We start from the raw sequence: 1652 nt of genomic DNA on the forward strand, positions 1-1652 counted from the left end.
TGTCACACACTGGACCTTTAAGTACAAACGTCTACAAATCTTTGATTCTGCAGTAGAACAGATTCAACCAATCATACAATAATTGTAAATCATATAAAAAGGGTTTTAAAAAATCCATTTCGACACAGAATCTGCCTAAACAATCTTCATGGCATTCAGAATTTCCACATAAGTCCTTGTTAGTGGTTTCCACCCACTGAACAGTAGAAATATCTGGACCCAAACAGCAATTATAAAAGGTAGTCCTTGCAGTCCTAAGAGGTAGGCTGTTCCTTCACCTGGCAGGTTGGCGTAACACCATTCGTCTACTGATCAAGAAACTTTTCAAAAACTGAACGGATAAACTTGCTCTTCATCCACCGCTGGCTCATGTCTCAACTGTAACAGATAAGAGCAGATAAGATAAGTTAGAAGATGTTCCCGTGTACACTCACAAATACGGAAAGGGATAAGAAGAACAAGCCACACTGACCTTGAATGTTCTTTTGCTGAAGCCGAACCAGAATGGGAGGTCAAAGCAGGCATCAGAATAGTATTTAAGAGTGAAGGTGGCATCTCTCCACACATGTTTGACCTGTATTAGTTTGTCTGTTGTGAGGTTTTTTGCTGCCCAGCTCTCCATTAGTTCAGTCAAGTCAATCTGAGAAAAAGAAAAGTCATTTCTCAATCAACTAATAATCACACACACACAAAAAAAACACACTCAACTACATAAAAGTGACCATAAAGTCCTGCTTACATCCACCACGTAGCTCTCCCCAGCGACAGAGGAGATGGTCCAGTCCAGGCCTCTCTCCATCTGCCACTTGATGAAAGGATTGTTGCCATCGATGGACACCACGTACCGCTGCAGCACTGATCATTCATGGGGAAAACGGGGGGAGAGGAAGAGAGAGAGCCAGAAGAACATGAAGTCATGTGCCATTAAGCACTGTGCTGTCATTGTAATTTTCTCCACTCCACCCGTTCGCAAATGGAAGTTTAGAAGCCAGCATGAGTCACCCATGGCCAACCAAACAGCATGACACAGTTAGCAGCATAGAGCTGAAGAGTACACACTGGGTTCAAAAATACAGGCTGAAAAATGCCAGTGGTGCCTTTGAAGAGCTTTTTTTTTTAAACTGTGTAATTACAACAAATTAGACTTTGAGTGACTAAGTCATGCTGAAGTCTTTGCACTAGTATAATGGATGGACAGTTACCTCTGGGTTCATTGGCTGCCTTTTTGCTGGTCACTGAGGTTTCTTCGCAGGCAGACACGAGCAGATAGATCCTCTTGGACAGCAGACTCTTCCTAGTGCTGGTGTACTCCCAGAGATTGTGCGTTTTAATTTTCCTGTTTCATCAAGGCAGTTTAAGATTCATTTCTTTGCGTATGTGAACATACACGTGTTTATGAGGGTTTTTTCTCACCTTCCCAGCGAGTTCTGGAAAACTATTTTCCCTCTGCAGGAGTCCGAGTCATCGATGAGCACCAGGCTCCCCTCCGGATCGCTGTGGACCTGGTATCCAGACCCTTGGACCTTCACGGAGAAGACGGCCGGAGGTTTGTCCAGGAACTCTTCTACGGGCGTCACTGTCACCATGCTGCTGCGGAGGTGCGGCTGTTAACACTGAGCGGCTGCTCTGTGTGCGGCTTTAATAACGCCCGA

The 1652-nt window shown here is 44.7% G+C and overlaps 1 protein-coding gene across 1 annotated transcript; it reads right to left on the reverse strand.

The window, feature by feature from the left end:
• Positions 1-1652, reverse strand: LOC118331946 (mesenteric estrogen-dependent adipogenesis protein-like; the record flags this gene model as incomplete). The annotated part of the gene is given in 5 exon segments (XM_035667049.1): positions 1-378; positions 473-640; positions 740-855; positions 1203-1336; positions 1414-1652. Coding segments are annotated over 5 exon segments (645 nt in total). The 5' UTR covers positions 1587-1652.

This window comes from Morone saxatilis, unplaced genomic scaffold (genome assembly GCF_004916995.1).
Source record: "Morone saxatilis isolate NCDOM2014 unplaced genomic scaffold, NCSU_SB_2.0 Contig20, whole genome shotgun sequence".
Classification (NCBI taxonomy): Eukaryota; Metazoa; Chordata; class Actinopteri; family Moronidae; genus Morone; species Morone saxatilis.